The sequence below is a fragment of the Silurus meridionalis genome, chromosome 11, assembly GCF_014805685.1.
Source record: "Silurus meridionalis isolate SWU-2019-XX chromosome 11, ASM1480568v1, whole genome shotgun sequence".
NCBI lineage: Eukaryota > Metazoa > Chordata > Actinopteri > Siluriformes > Siluridae > Silurus > Silurus meridionalis.
The window spans coordinates 16,386,395-16,409,816 of NC_060894.1; the positions used below are offsets into that span (position 1 = coordinate 16,386,395).

The window sequence follows — 23,422 nt, forward strand, 5'->3', positions numbered from 1 at the left end:
ACACACGCACACGCACTCTCTCTCTCACACACACACACACACACACACACACACACACACACACACACACACACACCACAAACTACTGTTCTGATAAGAGAGGAAAGCTGCCAGTCGCTCCTATCACCAAGGCACAGTTTATTCGTATTAAAAGTTTTTTGAGTGCACATTGGAATTAGTAAATATATCAGATATAACAATTTAGTTTGACATTAGAAATCAATTTTTTTAAGTTAATTCAGGGAATATGTCATCTTAATCGTAATCATGTCAGTAGGATCTAAGCTTACAAATCTCAGTTGGGTGGCTTTTGTTCAGTTGATATTACCTTCCGCTTTACATAAAAAAATAGAACACACATAAAAAAGAAAGCTATAATTCTACTAAAAACTAAAAAGTACATAAAAGAAACAATAAAAACTGCTGTTGAATATTTCCTGTGCTATTCAGACGGCTATAACGTCCCAGCATTTGTGAGACTGTGTATTAAATAACAGTGGTTTATTTACATTGTAGATTTGAGTTAATAGTTTGCTGTACAGAGCTTTTTTTAATGAGACCATATGCAGCCTTTTCTACACTATTAGTCATGAAAAACTCTTTTCAAGTACACGACCATAGTTTCGATACAGACTGCAGCAGACAGAGTGATCATCTTTGTGAGGTGTTTTTATACACCAGCTCAGCTCTTGTGCTCGGGGACGTCTCTGTTGACGCCCTAAACTGGGCCTTCCTCTCACCCACCCAGGCTGTGCTCCAATCCCACATGGCGAGAGGGTCCACCTCCCCAAAACATTCCCGTGGGGGGAACAGCACGCTCAGCGGAGACCCGGGAGGCGAGAAATCTGTTTTCACACACACAAACACAACATATGAACAACCTTGATATTCACTATTGCACTTTATCCTAAATGATATGGTCCAATACACTTCAATAAATTGCACCAGTCGACAAAACCTTCCTACTTTTACAGAGATGCCCAAGCAATTTCATTTAGTTGGAGAAAGAGAAAGGAGGGGAAAAAAACAATTTGGTAAATGGGAACTTTGCACAACCCTATTGAGAAATGTGATTAATTTGGTGACTCAATAAACGGTGAAGTCGCCCATTCAATTTCCTGAGAGCCACTATTGTTCCCATAACCCCCTCCCTCTCTACATATCCTTTAGCTAAAGCCGCAAGATATGGCCTAAATTATTAGCCGTCTAATCTCTATAACGCTGTTTTTTGGTGCTATCTCTGAGTTGGGGATGCATGCTGTATGTGCTGGGGCTTTATGGAAGTTGGGCTTGAAGATAAGTGTAATGGTGTAAATGACAATAAATCATATCCATGTGCAGTGAACAGTACAAAGAGAAGAGATTATAAAGTAAAATGTTCTTCGGTGATTCAGTGGCAATGGCACAAACCTCTTCAAATAGCCTCTCATCTGAAATCTAATCCTGTGTAAAAAAATAATGGAATCAACACTGAGGTCATTTCGCCATCTAGTGGACTCTCAATGCAAATGCTGCAGTTTTGCTTTTAGATAATTAAACACAATAAACTGGTAATTTAGTCGAATTTTACAGGTGATCAACATTTCATTTAATTCAGATGTTTTAAATGCATTTAAACTGTGGTTTAGTTTGTGTTAACAAGACCGCAACTAGCCAATACAATTAGTTGTGATTCTGATTAATCTTTTAAAATCTTAACAATTTGTTCAGTCCATACCTTTCAAGCCATAATAAATGTGTTGTAATAGATTAGAAGGGTTATGATGATTTATTATTTGTAGTAGTAGTAGTAATACGGTAAAACCTTCAATGGTTTCAAAGTTTTGACAAATCATTGGTCAGAAACTCATAAATGCATCCCTGAGACCATGAAAATTCACATGTTTAAGTAGGACAACTTTTATTCCTTTGCACATCAGTCAAATTTTTAAAGTCAGGTTTGTGGGTAAGTGGTAGCTCAGAGGTAAAGATGTTGGCCTTCTGACTGGTAAGTCGCTCAGTGAAGTGCTCAGATGTATAAATGAGATGAACGTCGCTCTGTATAAGGGTTTCTAATAAAAGCAGTACATTAAATTAAAAGGAGCCATCAACACTGAATGGAAAACTACTTTCCCTTCTTTCTTTAAAACCTAACCAAACACCATGGGAATGTGCAGGAATGTGGTCGAGCTTGTGCATTAACGGTAGAGCAGGAGGAATCGAGTGGTAAGGATCATACACCTGTGCATAATTTTTTGGAAGTGTGCTATTTTGCATTGAGCTGCACAAGGATAAAAAGGAGAGAGACGAGAAACAAGAGAGAGATCGACAGGCAGGACAGAGTGTGTATGTGTGTGTGTATAAAATGTGTAAGTGGATGTGATTGTTGCAAAAGCTTTTTTTGTTTTCGACTTGTCATCTGCCACCCATTCTATCCTCCCTGAGCCATGTCTCCACAACCACATACTGAACTACATAGTGTTTGATCTCTTGATTTATATGTTTAACACTTTCTAACTTACTGACCAACTATGAGTTATTATTAGTTAGCATTAAAAGCTTCATGTGTCTTTTGACATTTATTTTGGCTCAGGAGTACAGACGTGGTATATGTTTTTTTAATGGCATTATGTTAAATGTGTTAAATGATTAAATATGGGAATTTGACATAATTACAGATGTTAGTAGTAACAGGTGCTCACTTGCCTGATAAAGTTCCACTCATCGACTCAGCTGTCAAGGCCATGATGCGAGCGTAGTTCACGTCGTTCATGAAGGAGCCATCTGAAGAGCTGATGATGCTCGTTCTGTTACTCGTCGTATTGTCCTCAGACACTGACCCCCAGCTGTTCCACAGTGAGCCCTCCCAGTCACTGCAACAGAAGGAGGATGTGCTTCTCATCGCTGTTCTCTGTGGGTCTACTGCCTGGCACTCCAGCTCATCGTCGACATCAACCTGTGCGTCGAACTCAGATGGTCCACATATGTACCCAAAAGTGGGGGTGGGGGAATAGGGCCGAGGTAAGGAAGAAGACTTTTCACTCAGTGTGCTAAAGAGAAAGACACACAGTCATTAGATCATTAATTATGTTGTATATATTTCAGATATGATTCATATATTTCTTATTTCAGACACAGTGTGTAAATTGCACAGTATTAGGTCTAGAGCAGGGGTCACCAACATGGTGCATGGTTGCCCGCAAGGACTACATGAGTCGCCCGCAGGCCTTTTCTAAAAATAGCTCTTAAACACACTTCTCAGGTTAAAAATCCAGTTACAGGATGAAACCAGAGAACCCAGAGTAAACACAAGAATATGCTTTCAAAAAATGGTCTCACCTGTGTCTAGAAGTGAGCTTGAAGTACTGGTCATGTGCTCTTGTGCTCATCGTGTCGTCCGGGTCATCACCAGTGGACAGACAGAAGGAGGTTGTAGAGAGATGGCTGTAGGAAGGACTGTGTTGAGAGGGACAGCCAGTGGAAGCTGCACACACAGACTGCAGAGAGCCAGCATCCACGGTCAGCTTAGTGGACCGACTGGACCTAAGAAAAGAGACAATTATTTACAGTGTATCTGCCTCAATAGCTCCTGAAATCTAAATTCAAATACATTTTATAACTATTAAAAATATTTAAAGATTTTATTGATGGACATTAGATGAAAAACATAAAAGGCTGACTGGAACTGGATCAGTTTCTTTCTGTTCGTCATTATTAAAAACCTTCATCAATGCGTTTCAAAAAAGAGCAATTATTTATAATACCTGTGCAGCAGTAAAAAATTTAATAACGATCAATTCACAAGTTGCTAACGCAAAAGCAGGTTTATCCAATAGTTGCTCATGAATCATTTGGACAAAGAGCTGATATTATATAGCATAAAAATTGTGACTCAAGATGGTGTCAATCTAATTTCCAAGTAGTAATATTGCACGTGTCTTTTTCTTATTGCAAAATGTTTTGTTTACACAATTTTATTATATGGTTCATAAATATATTTAAAATCCTGAAATTTCAGTTCTTTGATTTTATTTAATAGTGTCACTATTTAATGCAAATAAATTTGATATGGTTAAGTTTGTTCATTCATTCATTCATTCATATGTTCATTTATTTATTTATTCATTCATTCATTTATTTAGTAAAGGCTTATTCCAGGTCAGGGTCACTGTCAATCACCCTATAGTTATTTTATTTGAAATAGCCTAAATAGTCACTTTAATTACATTTTTGTGTCTTTCTATAGAAAACAAATTGGCATTAGAAAAAAAAGAATAGTGGTTCTGTGCTGTCTCTAATGGTGACATTCTGTCTGGAAACATAACATTACTTTTCTGAGGGTTGTTATCAACTCATACTGTGTTTGAAGGTGTTCTGTAAGCCACTTCCTCTGCCTCTGGTCTCTAATCTAGTTTCTGGCCTTTAGGTCTACGTGGCCTTTTGTGTCTGTGAATTCTTGCTGCATTTTAATTTGACACACATCCAGACTCTCTAATGAGAAGAGTGGAGCAGCAAGTCCATTAAAGTGAGCTGTAGGCGAAAAATGTTTCCTGGCCAAGAGCAAGACTTCCTCTTCCATTTATGCTTAATGACAGTCTAGTCACAAATCCTCTCTTGTGAATATTGTTTTTTAAACTATGTGTAGATTAAATGGGAAAAAAAAACTTCTGGCCTTCCCCTATTATAATATTCAACATGGTATATGAAATTATATAAGCTATAAGAAGTGTATAAGAAGTTATTGTAGACAATTGGTCATTTCAGACAGCTTTGTTAGTATAAAAAATACATGATATCTTCGACAGAGAATCTTTGCATGTTCTGCAATCAGAGTTGGTCTTTTAAATGTCTATAAATAGTGCTATATCATCTTGAGTTTGTAAATGAAACTACTGATGTTTAAAGCTATAAAATAGTCTATAGAGGGAACCAGGTTGAACAAGTCTAACCTTTGACTGATTGCCGAAGAGTCAGGGTTAATTCCAACAAGAAATAAAATGATAGGGTATATGTTGATCCTGTTTACAGACCACAGGATTCCACAGCGAGAAGAAAATGCAAATATTTGATTAATATAAGAATTTTTTTCAATTAAAATGACTGATTCCAACTTTGTAGCACTTCACCATCTCACAACTACTTATCTCAAAAAGGTTCTACATTTTAAGTCCCACATATTTTACGATCTCTACTACCATCTCTACTATCAGACTCATCAATATGATGAGCAGATTGACGGGCCATGCTTCCCTTCTAACCTATTTCATCCTAATCTGATGTTCTGTATATTTGTCAGTTGTGTTCATTTCCTCAGACACCAGGCACTCATGTAACCTTGGTGCCTGGTGTAATCAGACACAGATAAAGCCAAAAGCGGGATGGGATATACGCTAGGTGTGTGTCTGTGTAGCATAGAAGAAAAATTGAATGAATAGAAAGAATATATCTACCCCAAGATTAGATATGCCACTTTAATTAACCATAATTTAATTATAAAATAAATCTCTTTCTCAACCAATCACATCTCTTACCACTTCCTTTTACGACACTTCCTTTTAGCTCTTTTTCGAATTGTAAAGTGACCTTCTCATAAATATACAGATTTCAATTCATTATACAGCATTTCTAATAATGAACTTTTATTCTTATGCTATAAGGAGAAAGATATTGATCTGTTCTCACTCGTCCTCAGAGCTGACACTGTGGTTGTCATCTGTAGGCAGAGGGGGAGGAGTGGGCATCAAATCGACCAATCGCAGTGAGGCAGAGTACTGCAGAATCCTGGGAGAAGTGAACGGTTTCATGCTGTTGGGCACTCCCACTATATTAGCAAGGAGAAATCAGAGAGAAATCAGGAGCCATTTATAGCATTACTATTGCACAGCTCTGAAATTACACTATGCTCAAACATATGGAGATGCAAAACACTACACAAACATTAGATATGTGTAAGATATCTAATTGTGCAGTTCTACATTTAAATGACAGTGTACCTGGATTCTGGCTGAGTCTGTGTTGATGGATGTTGGATGTGTTGCGCAGCATCAGCGCTTGTTGGTGTACAGGCACTAATGGAGCACTCTTTACTGCATGCAGCTCTGGAAAGAGCATTCAAACAAAACATAGGCACAGAATTCTTTAAAACACATCCAGTCCTTTCTTAATCTAAATTATTTACAGAAAAAGAATATAAAAAAAAGAAATACACGTGTGATTATACACTGTCAGGTCTATATGATGTCAAGTGTATACACACCGTTCCCTTATTATCCCTTATAACTTACTGGTCAAGCACGCAGCAAGCCACCAATTCAGGGTAGAGCGCACGCTCTGTTTTAAACTTGTTTTGATTGCTGCTTGGTGATATCTACTGAGCCTGAACACACAGTTCAGCGTCAGATCAACAGCAAACAGAACGCTTTAAAAGTAATAAATGATTGAAGAAACCCCTGACTCTAACTTGCCACAACACCTGTGGCCTTATTTGCGTAATATTATGGAAGTAGTTGAAAAGAAGGTTTTGGGCTTATGATAATTTTAGTAGATATCAGTGTTAGACTCAATTACAGTGGAACCCGGTTAGGTCGGCGGCCTAGGGGACACCAAAAAGCGTTGAGATAACCGATGATCGAGATAAACGAAAACTAATATGGCGCCGAAATATTAACATGCTTGAAATTTCTTTATGTACATGATGTGCGTTATTAAATGAGAATGTGCATGCACGTGTTTTTGGAGGTTTTTTTACACAACAGCGTTGCCGCGATTTGATTGATTGGTCATGCGGATCGAGATAACCTGTAATGCAGATAAGGAGGCGGAAGCCGAAGAAATCGCAAACAAAGTTTATTGAGAATACTTAGGAGATAATCCACCAATACTTGTAGCGAAGCAGTAATATCCAGTGGTGCGCTCCAGGAGCGCGGTCCACGTAGTTCTGTGAAAGCAGAGACAGTTCGTGTAGAGAATCCACGGATCCGCGCTATGGAAACCGCAGCGCTGGGCAGCAACGGATAAACGTGGTGCAGACAGCGTGAACATGGAAAACAGCAGGATCGGGGTAATCCGGGTGCCGTTGAGAGAATGCGGAGTGCGAGAAGAAGGGTACGTAGCGGGATACGTATACTCGATTACACAGACTGACATGAACCAACACATACGATCATGCACAAACAATAACGGACCACGAGTGTGTGGAGGTGAGGGGCTTAAATAGGAGATGGGATGAGTGAGTGAATGAGAGTCAGGTGTGTGTGATCAGCATGACTGTAAGGAGCGCACGGGAGAAGAAGCAGGGTGCTTCGGGGAACGCTGCCGCCGAAGGGGGTGTGGCAGGGGATTCCTGACATAACCGACGTTAATTGGCAAATTTGCCCCCCATTGTGTTTATCGACATAACCGTTTAAAAAATGCTAAGAGAAAGCGAGAATTTGGCGGTTCCGCTTCAAAAACGTCGACTTAATAGGTTTGGCGAGTTAACCGAGGTCGAGATAAGTGGGTTCGACTGTAATATCATTCTATTAATACATCGGTGTGCTAAGAGTAACATTAGAGTCTTTTCACATAAACTGAGTTGATTAAGCAAAGAGTCTTGTGACAAAAATGATAATAGGAACATTATATCCATAATAAGTCATAGCACTTTGGATACTCAAGTACATTTGAAGGCTAATATTTTTCTATTTTTACTCAGGTGAAAGTTTTAAGGGAGCACTTTTAATTTTAGTGGAGTAATATTTTACTTAGGGTATTTCTACCTTATCTCAAGTACATGGTTTGCGTACTTCATCCAGCGCTGTTTGTTACCACTTGTTTAACATATCACCCTGTTTCCTGTTACTTACTGCACTTCACTTTAAAGTCATCACACTTGAAGTCACATACTATAAGGTTCTATATACATGTACTACAGTACTACAGGTACTTCATGACCTAAATGTACATGAACATTTCTGGTTTTGGTGCTATAAATACTGGATTAAGGCACCTGGGCCACGAGTGGACACAATTAATTTGTTTTTTTTAGCATCATGCTTTCTTGTTGTCCCTCTGTGTGTCTGTTTGCCTAACTGAGTTACAATACCACAAAATAATGTTTATTGGATGAATGTGGAGTTACCACAATAGCCCACATATGAACTGAAAATATCCCAAAATCTTTTTACATTTGTCAAAAGGTTTATACAATATCCTGAAGTCTCCTGAAGCTTCCTTGTGGTATGAATAGAATAGAATAGAAATTGCAATTTACATAACTACATGTGTCGCTTTCTTGCTAACATTTGTTGACAAACTAGCTAGCTTCCTAGCTTCCCAACATTTACTATGTAGTATGTTAAGTTGTTTTTATTGTACTGTTTATTAAACCGATTTACCGTTATGCAAAATATATAGTATTATTGTTCATTCATGCATATAACAATGTGATTTGTATGTTGGAGGCTCTGAGTATTTCAATATTTAGATTTAATGTCATATTCAGATAAACAAGTCTTGACAGGAAAGTGCACTTGTTAAAACTGTTTATAAAACAAAAACTGGAGATGCGAAAGTTAATCAGTGAGGTGGAGGTTTTATTAAAAGTATTGGTCACCACCAATGGCTTTCTGGTGCATTGTGTCACTAAATCTATATTTCTTCTATTCCTTATTGCAAAATCAGATTTTGCTTAGCTCACCTCTTTTAAAGTTTTTCTCCCAGGATTCCTTTCGAACACCCATATTGGGCTGAGCAGGAAGAGCCCGTTTCCATGGCAGCACTTGGCACTCATTTGTGACAGGTGACTTGGTAGCAGGTTGAGTGATGCGTATCGTCTCTGAGTTGTGCTGCTGCGTGTTGAGGTGAGGCATTTTGGGGCATTGTCCTGGACTGTTAAAGGTTTTCATGGGGTTACCAGTCAGATCCACATAGAAGGTGCCATAGACGCCACAGTTGTCTGGCACTATAGGTACAGATGATTCTTTTTTTTCTGTTATGGGCAGAACTGTGGACACAAGTCAGAGAAGAAACAAGGACAGATTTATATTATAACCAGAAAATGCTTATAATTAGACTTCAGTAGAATCTGCGATTTGCCTTATAATTATGGACATGCGCTCAGAGAATGCTCCGTTAATATATCCACAAGTAATATGTGTACAAGATTACAGCTTTATATAGAACACATAATCAGTAAATGCTTAGTTTTAATTTGGAAAGAATGACATTTATTAGGATATAAATATAGTATATATACAGTATATATAAAATCTTTTGGTCATTCTATTTGTCAAAGTGTACCACCTATAAGAAACCATTTACCCTATTTGGGTAAACTGACTGAAGCTTTGTTGTATTTACTCTGGTGTGTTTAGGGTGTGAACCCACAAGTTGCATTCAAGTGTGAAGCAAAACATCTGGTCTGAGACTGGATCGAGGAATAATAACTTCCTAACAAATCCTAGTGCAGTTCAGTTTCAGTGGGAACATTCAGCCCAGACTTAACTGCAGAAAGGATAAGTTATGTAATTTTTGTCATGCGAGCTGCTAAAACGACATGTAAAAAAAAAAACTGAACAAGAGGACCAAGCTAAAGTTATCTGGTAAAAGGAGCACAAAAAATAATTTATTTGTACATTACTCAATTCTTAGTAAACTTCTCCTTGTTGATTTTTCTATTATTATTTGGGCTTAGTTTGGCCTATTTCTTGTTTATTTTTACCACCAATAGTAATAGTGAACTAATAGTTTCCACAATGATTTCACTCTGACTTGGACTTGACAAACAGAGTTACAGCAAAGAATCTGACTTTTGCTCTCAAACAAGGATAAGTCAAAGTGAATGTGAGTCTAGCTCTAGTTTAATTGGTTCTGACTCACTGGTCCTCCTGAAATCTGGTTGTTCTTGGTTTTGTGTCCACAGGCTTTGGAACTGTTCACCACTCAAGTCAGGTTTCCAAGGTCCTGACATCCATGGAGAATCAGGTGCTGCCATCCTAATCCAGAGCACAAAAAAATTATGAAATCTAAGGCAAATATGTTATGATAAATTACAACAAAACAAAGTAAAAACAAAAATTTAATCATACCTGTGCTTGATGATGAGATCTTCACTAGCAAGTCTATATAAACCTAAACAAAAGGGGGACAAAATGCCTTGAAGACTTGATGGCCAAAAAGCAATGGTAGATGTTGCAAATTTGATGTTAACCTGTTTTGTGATGTCTGTCTCTCAGACTGGCGGGTCGGACATGCTTCCGATACAGACAAGCAGCTGTCACCATCATTATGCACCACAAGAGGGCGCACACACTTCCGATAAACACTGGCTCCCTCATTAACACCAAAACATCAGACATGCTCAAGGAACTTTCGTGACCTGGAACTGATTTCTGCTTTAACTCTGGCAGAGAGAGAGAAAAGGCCAAAGACAGAGAAAATAACACATATCTTGGTTAACATTTATTATTTGACAGTGTTGAAGTATGTTTGCAAATGTTCAGAGAAAGTGCAGAATGGAAATCAGCCGATCAGGGAGAAACGACATATTGAAACAGAGAATGTTCCAGAAAGACTGGAATACACCAGTTTTTTAGTCTTGCCAAAAGAAAACAAGCTACATAAAAATGCAAGCATTTAAATGTGAAATCTGCAAGGTATAAACGGTACCTATGAGCAGTTTGTATGGATTTGTCTGAGCTCCGACTCCGGCACCGTTTACTGCTGCAACCCGGAGCCAGTACACCCTGCCAGCCTGCAGTGGCCTGATCTCCAGTGTGTGTGTGCCACTGTCCACTGTCCAGTTCAGATATTGCTGTTCTTTTTCCTGCACACACCAGACCTGAAACACACAATGCAATACAGATCCAAAATACAGCACAAACATCTTCAGCATCTACTGTATATCTTTCCAAGAATGAATAAATGTCATGGCATGTGCCATTTCTCTGTTATGCTGTGAATATAATAAGATTGTACATGAGTATTAATACTATTTAAACTTAAAGCAGATAATCATTAACACATCTCTATGTTGCAAGAAAAAAACAAATGTGTACACACTAACATCACTTATAATAACTTATAGCAATTCCAATATCTGCCATTGGGTTTTCATTAAAGGTCAGACCGGTGCATTTTTGTTCTTTTCTCAGCACTGAAAAGCATATTCAAATAAATATCTATAGTAATCCTATATGCATTGTTTAAAAAAATAGACTGCTGTACATCAACAACGACAATTGACAAATGATTTTTTAATTTTTTTTTTATTCTGGACTAATGTTTTTTAAATCCTGGACTAATGTCTCTATTAAACAAGGGATTAGGGGGTTGTGAGACTATTAAGATGATACTTTGCAGAGTTTTATTATTACCAAATGTTTTATTCGAAATTTTGTAGTCACAAGAAGCTAAATGTTAACTTGGTAATAACCACTGTGTTACTGTACCAACTCTAAAATTGACAACAGATCTCATTTTATTCTGCAAAGGTTAAATCTAGGGTTAGACATAGGAAAGCATTATTAGTACAACTAGATTTGCTGACCAACACAATAATGCATAAATAAAGTAAAACTGATGTGTGCATTTGTGTTACCTGGTACCCCTGAATGATCCCATTGTGAGCCTCATAAGGCGGGGGCTCCCAGCTCAGCTGGGCCGTGTCATTGTGTTCTGCAGGCATTGTTATAGACACATCCTGAGGAGAAGCACTGGGAACTGAAAAGACAACATAACGATTAAAGTATTTGAAAACATTTACATATTTCATTGTCAACATGTGGACAAAAAGTTTGTAGACACCTGACAATAAGATTCTAAGTGCTTTTTAGGCCCCATATTTAGTCCCCATTTACTGTTAAAACAAACTCCACTATTCTGAAAAGTTTTCCACTGGTGCTTCCACAGTGCTCATTTGTGTGATGTAGTCAGTTTCAATCAGCATAACAATTCATCTAAAAGGTGTTCAGTAGGTTTATATCACTATCAGGGTCACAACCTGCTAAGTAATAAACATGAATATCTGCAAGTCGAGGTGAGACTAAGCAGTAACTTAAAAAACATAAACACCATTGTTTATTGCTAATATCTCTAAACCTACAAATGTATTTATAAGACATTAGTATGCCATGAAACACATTCTGATAACCTACCAGTTTCTGGGACTCTCAAATGTCTTGTGTTACTTTCTCTGCCATAAAGTTTGCTCCCATAAGGCCGGACTTTAAACTCATATTTGTAGCCCCTCTTCAGGGGACCGATGTGGGTCTGAAGTGCAGGGTGGGCCACTTTCTGTGCCATCCAATCAGAACTGGCAGGCAGGAGAGAGCGGTACAGTACCTCAAAGCCATCCAAGTAGTGTAATTGTTGAGTTGATGACTGAAGCTAATCAAAAGGAGACAAAATAGGGCTTTTAAAATAGGCACATACAAATCAATCCTACTGTTTAGCAATATGCACTTCTCTAAATGACACCGCAATATAAACTTTACTCCTAGCACAGTGCAGCTAAGATGGTGCCAGTGTAATCAGTAAGATAATGTACAAATTACCTTCCATGTCACTTGTGAGATGTTAGATGCAGTTCTCAGAACAGTGACATTCTCCAAACTGATGCGCAGAGCAGATAGTTCTTTATGCAGGTCCTTCTGGCTGCTGCTGTCTAAAGCAAAAGTACAGATAAAGTGTTATGATATACTACCAGAACTTAAATTAAATCCCCTGATTTTGTCTATTTTTAGGTGATTTCATTCTCCAATTGAATGCTTATCAAAAAAAGTCATATCAGCGACTCAAGTACTGATGCCAGAAAGACTATTTTGAAGTTATAGATAGAACCATCCACTCCCACAACTTTTACTTGGCTATCATACTTCAGAGACATTGTCTTGTTATAAGGTACCACTGGCAGGCTCAACGGCACAAAGCACAACACTATTAGATTTTGGATAAATATTGCTGTGATGTTGCTAGATTACTATGGCTTTCTGACTTTTATTTTTTATTTTTCTCCCTTTATACAAGTAGTCGCATTCATGGCATCTGTTTGTACATAGTTCTTTTCAACTGTGATCTGTGATATGTTTCTAAAGTGAAACTAAATTTTTATAATAAAATAAAAACTCCAAGAATTAACCAACTTAAAAACTTTGAGATACATATACAATTCTTAAATTCTATGTGTAGTTTAATGATATATAAGCAAATTATCAAAATATATAAAGCCAATATATATACTGCATTGCCAACTATGGTTTTGTAATGTTATTTACTGTTAATTTGATTTTTAATTGCAAAGCCATTCAAGTAAAATTACGTTTTATTGTTGTCGTGCTCTTTATTTTTTGTTATAGAATTACATATTTTTTTAGATGTATTCTTTTAGTTAGAACACCAGATTCAAAAAAGAGTCCAGTTAATTATTGATCACAGCACCTTCATTTTACCCACAGAGCCTCAGCAGTGTCTAATTAAACAGGATGGTCAAATTCCAGACAAACTGCATTCAAATATAAATTACATAAATAATAGCCTACAGAAAAAAATCTGTCTATCTGCAAAACAATTATAAGGAAATACTGAATCAAGGAGCAAGACAATGATTTAAAACACACAGTCAACACAACAAAACTTCATCAAGGGAAAATAGCGAAAGGTTTTTGACTGTCCGAGTCAATTAAACACCTGTTGAGGAGTAACCAAAGTGAGAAACTTCTTAAAACACACAACTGCAAGCTGAGGTACAAGGAAAAGCAACAAAAAAATAATTAAGCCACAGAATCACCATGATGGAGTTAGTATTCCAATACATTTGCTCACTTAAATGTTGGGGTGTTTGGCAGAATTTGCCAAAATTGTTGCCAAAGTTGATTAACAAATCAAAATAAAAGCTAATCTATTGTCTAAATTCTGATCAATCTTCTCGTACTCATCTTTTGATTACAAACCCAAATATCTTCAGTGTGATGTGTGATGCAAAAACAATACAAGTGGCCTTGCTTTTCAAATACTTTCAGACTTAACATGTATCCTACTGTAAATGTACTATGTGCACTATTTGCTGTACAGACAAGGTTTATGATTAATATTCCTTTACCTTCCACAAAGAGCTGAGCGCTGGCTTTAGACTCGCCTACATCATTGACTGCAGTACAGGTGTACCTTCCAGCATCCTGCAACGTCACATAGTGGATCTGAAGACTCTGGTCTGGATTAACCAAATACCTAAAATAACAAAGCACAAGACAGAAGGGACACCTATAAAACTGTTTGGGCTCTAAGCCAATCATCATAGACTTATTACATAACATTAAAACACTTATTGATCTGTTGCATATAAAAACTCGAAGAAATGTGTCACTATAAGTAACATCTAAATGCTAGTGTCTCTAACCTGCCATTGGGTAAGGGTCCCTGTTCTCTACTCCATTCCACCATTGGCACTGGGTCACTTTAGCCTCACAGAAGAAATGTGCAGACTCTCCCAAGCTCACAGAAACATTCTGGGGTTCACGGAGTAACACAGGCTTCTCTGGAGAGCAAAAACACAGGAGGTCGCTTTAATTTACCACATAGATATTGCATTTTTTTAACAAATACAAAATAGTACATTTATTACATGCATTAAAGACTCAAATGTATACAAGTGTGGTTTTGAAACTTTTTTCAATGTGCTATTTTGTTAAATAATAATAATAGCAACGCTTCTGAATAATAAGTATACTAAAAATGTAAGCTGAATACATTCTACATAAAAACTTTTATGTTAAATCATTGTTGTATGTATTTTGATTATTATCTCAGTATTCACTAAAAAAAAATCACGATTCAACAACAATGCATTAGCTTTCTACAACGATAAATAGCCCTATTTTTTATCAGTACTTTTTTCTGACTTTCTGCTAATCTTTCAATTAGTACATTTCTATATTATTATATATCTGTAACATCATAAGTCAGAACTTTTTATCAATAAATAGTCTTACTAAATTTCTTGCTACTATGCTTATGCGTATTTGTAGTTCTTCACTGAAGAAGGGTTTAAGCAGGATAGGATTTTCTTAATTTTACTGGCGTTTACCTTCTCTTATTTATTTAGATGTGTGTATATACACTTTGACCTCAGCAGGCACAGCAAGCTATTTTTATTGCAAAAGAAACAAAAAGTGTTCTTTCTACTCTAGTAGATGTGTAGTATGTACTTCAAATGTCTTTTAACATATCAGTTAGAATGTCTATTTTTTCTATTGGGTAAAATATTTACAGTAATCTGAAGAAATTATGGAAAGAAAGCTAATGGATAGCATTTTAAACTTGATGAAAATCAAAATGCAAACTAAGAAATCCTGCTGTCCGGCCGAAATGTTCTTCTTATTATAATCCTCAGTTTTAAAGTCAAATGTGTACTATGTAATTCACATTGGCCTAATGACAACACAACAAAAGATGGAGATACAATCTCACAAAACTTCAAAAAGATTACCCAATTTTGTTTAGAAATGATGTTCTTACCAGATCTAACACTAACTAGCATTCACATAATCCTATTTAACAAACGAACCCTGAACTATTTCTTTAGTAAAATGGTCAATATAGTGTCCTAAATATGTTTATTTAGCCTGAATAATATTTTTTTTGCTATATCCAACACAACAGCTAATCTGGGCTTTATGGCAGAGCGACCAGACGGAAGCCTTTCCCCGCCAAGATACATGAAAGAAATGATTTTCAAATTCCAAGTGGGCTTTTGGGTATTTTATACTAAGCAGAAGATTCTATTTGGCCAATCTGATATAAACCCCACATTGTTGGAGTGTTTCAGTGATGGTTGCTCTTCTGCAAGTTTCTACAAATTGACACACATGATCTCAGGAGCTTAACCAGAGTGGCCACCAGTTTCTTCTCCTGGTTACTTTGTTTGGCCGAGCTCTACAAAGAGTCCTGTCTATTCCAAATATCTTCTGTTTTAAATGATGGAGATTTGTGTGCTACTAAGAAATGTTAAAGCAGCTGAAATTGTTCGTAGCCTTCTTTAGATTTGTGCTTCAACATAATCCTGATTCTGGGCTCTGCAGGCAGTTCCCTCAGCCTCATGTCTTATTTTTTTCTCTGCTCTGATATGCTGCTAGAATCAATATAGACATGTGTGTGGGTGTGTGCCTTTGCAAAGCATGTCTAATCATTTAAATTTGCCACAGGTAGACTCCAATCAAGGTGCAGAAACATCTAAAAAAGAAAACCAGAAAAACTAAAAGTGCCTGAGCTAAATTTAAAGTGACATAGCAAAAGGTGTGAATACTTATGTCGATGTAATATTTCAGTATATGTATATATATATATATATATATATATATATATATATATATATATATATACATTTGCAAAGCACACTGATAAAACTTGTGCAAAACTTATGTAATTATGTAAAACTCAGTATAAATCTCCAACGTGAAAAAAAAAATCTGAATACTTTCTGAATGCACTATATGAAAATATTGGTATAAATTACTGTAAATTAATGCTACAGGTGATAATTGTACTGTAAAATGGCAGCATAACTATATATAAACAGTGCTCACCCAGAACTGTTAACCTGGCTGCTCTGCTTTCTCTGACTCCAACAATGTTTGAGGCCACACAGATGTAAACCCCAGAGTCCTGCTTCCGGGCTGGAGCTATTATCAACTTCCCATTGAGCTCCTGGGAAATAAAGAATGATAAGATAATAATCACCATAAATAACTTCTATTACAGCACAATGGCATGGTTTGTTAGTCATCTTCCTTCTACAGTCTTTACTCCACATATCAAGCCTCACAGTGTAGTGTTCATCTGTGGTGTTGATAAGGATGCCATCTTTCTTCCAGGTGATGTTAGGTTCAGGATGTCCCACAGGTGGGCTGCAGTTCATCATAGCCACCTCTCCTGCAGCCACCTCCACATCACTGGGCTGTATGCGAAAGCCTTCACGCAGAGCTTTAAATAAAAAAAAATGCCATTAGATTCTTCTATAAAGAAATTCACATATTTTAGGTATTAAGCAGACAGCAAACGCAATGAGTCAAACTCAAACTCATTCAATTCTATAAAAAAGTAGTTTTTGAGGCAAATGTCAAAGGATCAACAAAAGACAAATAAGAAGATTTAGTGTACAATGTTTTTTAATTTTATAATTTCTGCTGTATTCACTAGTAAAAATGAAAACCTACTATATTTCACTGGCCCAATATTTTCCCAGGCAGCGCCACTCTGAAGTCTCAGTCAGCTCTGAACTGCGAAATGCACTGAGCAGCTGTGTGTTTGAGCTCCAAACTCAAAGTGTTGTTACTGCTCAATTACTGCAATGTTTGTTTGAGAGCAGGGCAAACTTTGACACCTGACCCCAACTAATCTTGCTGAAAATCTTCTGAGGCTTCCGCATCCTCTGGCCAGTTCTGACCTTAAGCTTAAATCCTGTTTGAATAGTAAATGATACTGCTCCAGCTCATCGATTTCTGTCTGTCTCCATTAAGCACAGTGGCATGGAAATGGATTACAAACTGAGACATCTCAGTAAAACCATAATAAAAAACACGTTTTATCAAGTATATGGCGCATCCAGGTTACGACCACAAAATACAAAAGATGATATGCTTTCAGTATTAAATAATAATAAATGAACAGATTTTTTTACCTGCAATATGCAGAGAGGCATTCCTGCTGACTGCAGTTCCTGCACTGTTTCGAGCTAGGCAGGAATACACTGCTTCATGAGACTGGCTTTTCTTTCCAGTCACCACACTGAGAAAGAAAAGGCTACCCTCAGGCAGGACGATGGGCCGTGACTGGCTGTCCATCTTCTCAGGTTCCAGAGGGATGCCATTGCGGAGCCACTGGATGGATGGCTCTGGGGTTCCCTCCGCTCTGCAGGAAAGTGTGGCAGGACTTCCTAACCGCACCACCACATCAGATGGGTGATGCACTATCCGGGGAGAAACCTCATCAGTATGCAGCCTGGAACCTGAAGAAAAAGAAAAGAATTGTTATTAATGTCCTTTTGTTTAAAACAGCAATAACTCAATGGTTAAGACTCAGGTTTACTAGTCAATAGGCACTTAAGCAAGGCATTTAACCCTGTGTGCCCAAGGATTGCATTATCTTGGATGATCCGGTGTTTCCTAACAAACAGGAGTGCTAGTTTAGTGTTCAGGATGTTGATCAGAAAGTCATGAATTTAAATCCCAGCATCACCAAGTTGCCATGTTTACCACTGTGTAGCATCCCTTCTCCTTTTAACAACAGTCTGTATGTACATCTGGGAACTGGTGAGACACGTTGCTTTTGTTTTGGTAGAGAAATGCTGTTCTATTCATATCTGATACAAGGTTCTAACTGCTCAAACTGGGTATTTGTCTGGATGGAAGCCTCTATTGTCAGGATAGAAACATAAGTTGCTCTAAACACTCCATATACCCTGCATTGAAGCTGCCCATTTCACTGGCACTAATTCACCCCTATATCATCAGAGATACAGGTTTTGATTGAACACTGATAACAAGAATGATGGTCCCTCTCCTCTTTAGTCCAGAGGATGCATTGTCCATGGTGTCCAAAAAGAATTTTAAATATCTAGCCACAAAACAGTTTTCAACTTTGCCTTAGTCAAATTTAAATAAGTTTTGGCCTAGAGAAGACTGGTGCTACTGAATCATGTTCGCGTATGGCTTTTTCTTTGCATGATGGAGCTTTAACCTGTATTTGTGGATGTCATAGTAAACTGTGGTCACAGAAAATGATTTCTGAGGTGTTGCTGATCCTATGCAGCCATTTACATTAGAAAATTATGCCTGTTTTGACAAATATTGGTTTTCACCCTTGTCACTTGTGCACAAAGATTTCTCCAAATTCTTTGAAACATAGTAATAAAATGATATTAAGCACTGTTGATGATAGGATATTCAAAGTCTTCACAATTTTATGTATAGGAACATTATTCTGAAATAGTTCCACAATTTGTATACAAAGTTTTTTGCAGATAGATGAACTTCTGCCCATCTTTACTTCTAAGAGACTGCTTCCATAAGATACTCTTTTTATACACATAGTAACACATTTCCTGGCTTTTGTTGCCCTGTTCCAACTTTTTAAAGATGTATTGCAGCCATCAAATTCAAAATTACATAATTTTATCCTCAAAATAGTACACTACCTCAGTTTAAACATCTGATATGTTTCTCAGCATCCCAACTTTTATTTGTTATCTAGGGACTAAAGTCATAAAAACTGAAGTGAATTTCCTGTGCATGTGTCTGTAAAGTGATATGTTTTCATTTTACAAAAGCGGGACTTCCAACATTGGTGTCTTGAGTATGAAAATAACCTAAACGGTTAAAGCTAGCTGTCTCCTTGAGGATTAAATAATGTTGACAAAATTCTATGGAATCAAAACCATCTTCCTTTAAACATTAGACATCTTTGGAGCTAGGGGTCAAGTCACCCTAAAGCTAATATAAATAAACAAAATTCTATTCTTGGATGGCATCGTAACTCTTGTGTCACATGCCTGCTCTTGAAGACCACTCAGTGAGCAAAATGAGGAAATGGGTTTCCTGTGAGGATCTAAAAAGCAGTCAGGTCTTTTTTTTTTTTTTTGTGAGGAACAAAAGGCCTTCACTTACAAACACAATCAGGCCCTAACAGGATATCCATCACCTGTGCAGAGAGCATTCCAGCACAGACACTGCTATTACTGGCCCTTTACAATGATCCCTTTATACCCAACACCAAAAACGCACCAATCACGTCATTACGGGAGTGCACATTTGAAACAATGCAAACACACTTGACTGTGTTTTGCCAGCTACTATATGGTAGAGCAACCCTTTTTTGTTATAGGGTCACATCCTATAGTTTACTTTTATCCACTTCGTAGTATTTTATTCTATAGTACAATTCCAATTATGTTGTGACACAGTATGTAAATGTAAATAAAAACATTGCCATCATTTGCAGATCTCATACGCCCATATTTGATTTACACTAAAACATGAAAAACATATCAAATGTTTAAACTGTTCCATTGTAATCAAAATAAAAATTAATTAGTAATTTAGAATTTAATGGCCGCAAGATGTCTCAAAAATTTGTGACAGTGTGATGTTTACCAATCTGTAGCATCCCCTCTTCTTTTAAGAACACTCTGTATACAGCTGGGAACTGAGGAGACCAGTTGCTGGATTTTGGTAGAGGAATGTTGTTTCATTCATGCCTAATACAGGATTCCAGCTAATCATCATTCCTGGGACTTCTTTGTTGTATTTTTTATTTTATTTTTTATTTCATGATGCACCAAATATTTCAGATTGTGAAAAGTCTGCACCCTAACACTTCTACAATCAGTCCATGCACTAATGTCCTTGTCCCTTGCACACAGAGATTTATCAAAATTCACTAAATCTTTTGATGATATTATGTACTACAGCTCGCAAGGTATTTAAAGTCTTTGCAATTTGATGTTGAGGAAAATTATTCTGAAAAATTTCCACAATTTTAACTTCTGCCCATCTTTACTCTGCCTCTATAATATACTTTATTTATACCAAATCTTGTTACTGACCTGTTCCCAACCTAATTAACCTACTTTGCTGCAAAATATGCGTCCAGTTGTTTACTTTTAGTAACACTTTACTTTTCTGGCCTTTTGTTGCCCCTGTACCAACATTATTGAGACATGTTGCAGCCATCAAATTCGAATGACCTTATTTTTCTTTAAAACAATACATTTCCTGTTTTAACATTTTAAATGTTTTCCATGTTCTTTTGTAAAGATAATAACAACAACAACAATAATAATAATAATAATAATAATAATAATAATAATAATAATCATCATCATAATCATAATCATAATAATAATAATGGTTTGTTTGATTAGCAAATCATTGCATTCTGTTTTTATTTCCATTTTAATCAGTGCCCCAAATGTTTTGGAATTGGAGATGAATAAATTAAACACTTGTTTGTCAACTTCAGCAGGCTTCCGGTCACTACGGATGTGCAAGCAGCTCAACAATGTAGAGTGGAATGTGCTACATTCTTGGCATAACTGTCATCAACTATAAAAAAAAGTTTCTATTGTCTCCTAAAATTAAATTTCCTGAACAGGCAGAAATAAATGACCTACTTGATATCTGTTATGAAATGAAGGACTTTCAAGAATACAATGGACAAACAAATGGATTGAACAGGAATGCATTTAAAGTATAAGGTTAAAATAAGACTAAAATATAAGATGTTCTTTCTGTTACTCACCTTAACCTAACCCTAGATCACTCAGTCAATCCTATGAAATTCATAGTAAAAACCTCACTTGTTATCTTTACTTAAAGGCATTATAGTTATAGACAGTATAGTTAAACGTTATAGAGCAATCCACTGTGTCAAGCCTAAATAATACATTTAAGTATAAAACACACTTCTCACCTTGCAGGCAATGAATCACTGCAGCAACCAGGTACACCCTGAACATCGGCGCTGCTCTGTGCACGCGCAAACCGGAGAAATGAAGTCTGGTCAAAAGTTTAACGCATAGCTGTCTCCTTTAGTCAAATTCCCTTAGTTTATCCAAGTTTGATCGATATAAAACACCTTTCATAAATCCGTTAGTAGTTTGAGAAGCGGTCTGTCTCCTCTCTCACACTCTCTTACTCTCACACACACACACACACACACACACACACACACACACACACACACACACACAGTTCAGCACATCTGTTAAAGATAGCGCCATCCGGATTTGGGACACTCCCCACACTGGTAGAGGCGCGAGCGCAATGGCGCCTATCAGTCTAAACTCACGCATCATTTAGTGTATAAACAGATATACTTTTAAGGGTTTTAAATGTTATTTACTATAAAGCTTTCTTTATAATAAAACAAAGTCTCTCAAACCATACCCCACAATACACCCTGGGATGGACATAATTCAGTAATTGTACATCATTACCATTGTTTTCATTATTATTATTTTTTTTTTTATTATTATTATTGTTTTTTATTATTATTTTCTCCTTGTACTTCATAAAAACACACAACGTCTAGATAAAAACATTTTTATTTAGAAAATATATGCATTCAAAATTTATATGATCTCTCTTTCTCTGCCAACAATGCACGTCACTATTTTCATTACGTCATTCTGCCGTTCAGATTCTGTCCAATCAAAAGCTTTCTCGAATTTAGCGTCCCTGCCGTTTCAAAAACTTCTCAGCGCAATTGAGTCCACTGCTAATAAACGAGGAGGAAGAGGATTCCCCCCCTGCCAACCAACACACACACACACACACACACACACACACACACACACAAACACACACCCAATTCCTGTTACAAAAATGGTCATAGTGAAGTGTCTTGTGCAGAATTTCCACCAATTCAGAAAGACATTTATGAGACAGTATACGTTACTTACATAAACATCTGATTTTTATTTGCATGTAAGTTCAAAAACACAATTTATTTTATCAAGGTAGAAAAAGGAATTATGTCATGTCTTCTCATGTTACACAATATAGTACAGTAGGTGGAAATCTAATTTTAACCACCTGTGGATTGTTCAAGGATACAATTGGTACTTGAGGATGAACCCATGGCCCTAAAATTGTTGAGACTCATATTCACAGATGAAATCTCCTGTGATGGGTTTGTCAACTATATTTCACTGAATTAGCTTCAGTAAACTTATTAAATCCTCATGGCACTGAGTTATTATACAAACAACATATACATTATATTGTAAAGAAACATACAATAGAATAATGTTTGGTAATTTGGGATACATACTGAAATTCTCTCTATCTATCTATCTATCTATCTATCTATCTATCTATCTATCTATCTATCTATCTATCTATCTATCTATATATCTATCTATATATATATATATATATAAAGAGAGAGAGAGAGAGAGAGAGAGAGAGAGAGAGAGAGAGAGATATTGGCATTAATATCTTGTACATACTTGAGGATAATATGATAGACTGATATTAGTGTAGCCTCCACACTTATTATTGTGATTGTTTTTTACACTCATGTTGTTTTAATGGTTTGTTGTTAATACACCAAAAGGCAGAATACTATGTATAAAAGTGCTTTAAAATCCATTTACCATCAAAATTGTGATAGTCATTACATAAGCAGTTTTTTTGTGGTTTTGAATATAGTATGGCTGTGTACTTTAGCAAAAACAGGAAAGCAGAAAGTCTCAGTACCAAGACAATACATGGAAATACCTCCGGTTCCCTAAACACTGATAGTGTTCCCATATCACATCACAGTTACTGTAAAATGTGGATTATTGTAAGATACATTTATGCTTTCTCAAAAGAAAAAAAAACTCAAACTGAACTGGCAATTAACATTGAGACCACCTTAAAAGTTTTGCATTTTATCATTATTATTGTCTGTAATTTATAACTTTTTT

General features: G+C 36.6%; 1 protein-coding gene across 1 annotated transcript; it reads right to left on the reverse strand.

Annotated features, from left to right (window-relative positions):
• Positions 1-121: 121 nt before the first annotated feature.
• Positions 122-21,699, reverse strand: robo4 (roundabout, axon guidance receptor, homolog 4 (Drosophila)). The gene is given in 20 exon segments (XM_046862049.1): positions 122-845; positions 2,686-3,029; positions 3,319-3,522; positions 5,662-5,800; positions 5,973-6,077; positions 8,657-8,962; positions 9,838-9,953; positions 10,047-10,089; positions 10,169-10,360; positions 10,627-10,798; positions 11,558-11,679; positions 12,114-12,345; positions 12,513-12,622; positions 14,057-14,184; positions 14,354-14,411; positions 14,414-14,491; positions 16,539-16,659; positions 16,778-16,935; positions 17,633-17,959; positions 21,421-21,699. Coding segments are annotated over 20 exon segments (3,195 nt in total). The 5' UTR covers positions 21,467-21,699; the 3' UTR covers positions 122-651.
• Positions 21,700-23,422: the final 1,723 nt, after the last annotated feature.